At 49.5% G+C, this 2500-nt stretch overlaps 1 protein-coding gene across 4 annotated transcripts in view; it reads right to left on the bottom strand.

Annotated features, from left to right (window-relative positions):
• Positions 1-606, bottom strand: part of LOC116685805 (tetraspanin-18) — a 27476-nt gene extending 26870 nt beyond the window's left edge. For 3 of the 4 annotated variants that reach the window (XR_004331052.1, XM_032510737.1, XM_032510736.1), the window contains exon 1: positions 509-606. Coding sequence is in view for 2 of the 4 variants with exons in the window: in XM_032510737.1 (XP_032366628.1) it covers positions 509-511 (3 nt within the window). In the remaining 2 variants the exon portion in view is untranslated. The remainder of the gene's footprint in view (positions 1-508) is intronic. The other variant, XM_032510738.1, reaches the window with a different exon arrangement.
• Positions 607-2500: the final 1894 nt, after the last annotated feature.

The raw sequence follows: 2500 nt of genomic DNA, 5'->3' as shown, positions 1-2500 counted from the left end.
TGACCTCTGTGTGTGGTGGTTTACATTCACTACTCAGTGTGCAGCGAGTGGTTTAAATTTGATTAGCCAAAGTAAACCAGAACAAAGATGTGTTTGTACTTTGTACCGCAAATAGACAAAAGGACCCCACTGTGGCACGTGAAGTCTAACACTCATGTCCTGCAAACTGGGAGTCAGGCGGGACATTTCCCAGACATTTTCTTAACTGTATACACACAGAAAATAGAACTTTCCTCAATGCCAAAGCTGAACCACAATGTAACGAAGAGTGAAAGTGTGACTGGGTGCCCCGAAAACGCCAACATAAGTCATTTTTCAAGCAGCAATTGCGAAGAAGATCTACATTAATATTGGTGGCGCCCTCTAGTGGGCACCTCTAGGGTGCACTAATGTATTAAAACGCACTTCTTATTAGAGGGTAGAAATAACGGATCTGTATCGCCGTATGGTTTGGAGAACTTGTTGGTGAAAGGATAATGTGACGTAATAGCAATAAAAAGCATCGTACCATATGTACCTGTTTAATGGCTTCTGGGTTCAAATGTAGCTGGGAGAATCGGAGTCTTTGACCTTTGACCTCGGGCTGCTTTACATCCGCTGCAGAGAAGAGAGAACAGAGACGTTAGGGTGGGTGTGAGGAGTCAACGCGCTCATAAAGAAATCAAAAGGTATAAACATAACTAATATTAGGGATATATTATAATGCTACATTTTGGTTTGAAAACTAATATCTTTTGCTACTTTTCCCCTCTCATTCCCCCTGCTTTGGTGTTTCCCCCTCTCATTCCCCTTGCTCTGGCGTTTCCCCCTCTCATTCCCCCTGCTCTGGCGTTTCCCCCTCTCATTCCCCCTGCCTGTGGCGTTTCCCCCTCTATTACCCCTGCTCTGGCATCCCCCCTCTCATTCCCCCTGTTCTAGTGTTTCCCCCTCTCATTCCCCCTGCTCTGCGTTTCCCCCCTCATTCCCCCTGCTCTGGTGTTTCTCCCTCTCATTCCCCCTGCTCTGGTGTTTCCCCCTCTCATTCCCCCTGCACTGGTGGTTTCCCCCTCTCATTTCTAATGTTTCCCCCTCTCATTCCCCCTGCTCTGGCGTTTTCCCCTCTCATTCCCCCTGCTCTAGTGTTTCCCCTCCTCTCATTCCCCTGCTCTGGCGTTTCCCCCCTCTCATTCCCCCTGCTCTGGCTGGCTCCCTCTCCTTCCCCCCTGCTCGGGAATTTCCTCCTCTCAGCTTCTGGCGTTGCCCCTCTCCATTCCCCCTGCTCTGGCGTTTCCCCCCTCATTCCCCCTCTCTGCTGGCGTTTCCCCCTCTCATTCCCCCTGCTCTGGCGTTTCCCCCTCTCATTCCCCCTGCTCTGGTGTTTCCCCCTTCTCATTCCCCCTGCTCTGGTGTTTCCCCTTCTCATTCCCCCTGCACTGGTGTTTCCCTCCCCTCTCATTCCCCCTGCTCTGGCATTCCCCCTCTCATTTCTAATGTTTTCCCCTTTCACTCCCCCTGCTTTGGTGTTTCCCCCTCTCATTCCCCGGCTTTTTGGTCAACACCGATCTACATTTTTCACCACTTTCTGACATTTTAGAGACCCAACGAGTGATCCATTCCTCGAGAAGTCGACAGATTGCATCGCTGCGTGACGCAGCGGAGGAGCTGCAGCATGTGGTCCGCGCCTCGTTTATCACACCAGTCTGACACGTATCCTGTATTAACACACTTATTAAAGCCATGATTCATACGTTCTCAAAGCTCTCCCTCTAGACAAAAGCACAGCCGAGTTCAAAATGTGACCGGGTTGTTGTTTTTTTTCGACATAATGTCTAGCTGTTCCTATGGCAACCACCACACGCGAACACGATGTGAAATAATGATGGATGCTGCTGCTGCCGCTGCGATGGTACCGTACGCTTTCTACAGTCCATCAGGCCGCGGGAAACGCTGAAAAAACAGAAAAATCACTTCAGTACTGGGAGTCGTTCATCATGTGTGTTGGTGCTGCATGATTTATGTGTTTTTGTTTTTGTTTTTTTAAGACAATATGTGACTCAAAACTGCAGGAGTATCAGTGTCAGGGATGACAGGGAGGAAGAGGAGGCTCCAGATTCAGAGAGAGGGAGACAGAGGTGGAGAGGGATCAGGAGGAGGAAGATGAAGATGACAGGGAGGAAGAGGAGGCTCCAGATTCAGAGAGAGGGAGACAGAGGTGGAGAGTGATCAGGAGGAGGAAGATGAAGATGACAGGGAGGAAGAGGATTCAGAGAGAGGGAGACAGAGGTAGAGAGGGATCAGGAGGAGGAAGATGAAGATGACAGGGAGGAAGAGGAGGCTGCAGATTCAGAGAGAGGGAGGCAGAGGTAGAGAGTGATCAGGAGGAGGAAGATGAAGATGACAGGGAGGAAGAGGAGGCTGCAGATTCAGAGAGAGGGAGACAGAGGTGGAGAGGGATCATCTTCATCTTATAGCATTTGAATTATTTTTTTAATGGTTTCCAAACAGTATCCGGACTAAACTT

Source organism: Etheostoma spectabile, unplaced genomic scaffold (assembly GCF_008692095.1).
Source record: "Etheostoma spectabile isolate EspeVRDwgs_2016 unplaced genomic scaffold, UIUC_Espe_1.0 scaffold270, whole genome shotgun sequence".
NCBI classification, from domain to species: domain Eukaryota; kingdom Metazoa; phylum Chordata; class Actinopteri; order Perciformes; family Percidae; genus Etheostoma; species Etheostoma spectabile.
Note: the sequence above shows the minus strand (reverse complement) of the source record. Positions and strands in the feature narration are given on the sequence as shown.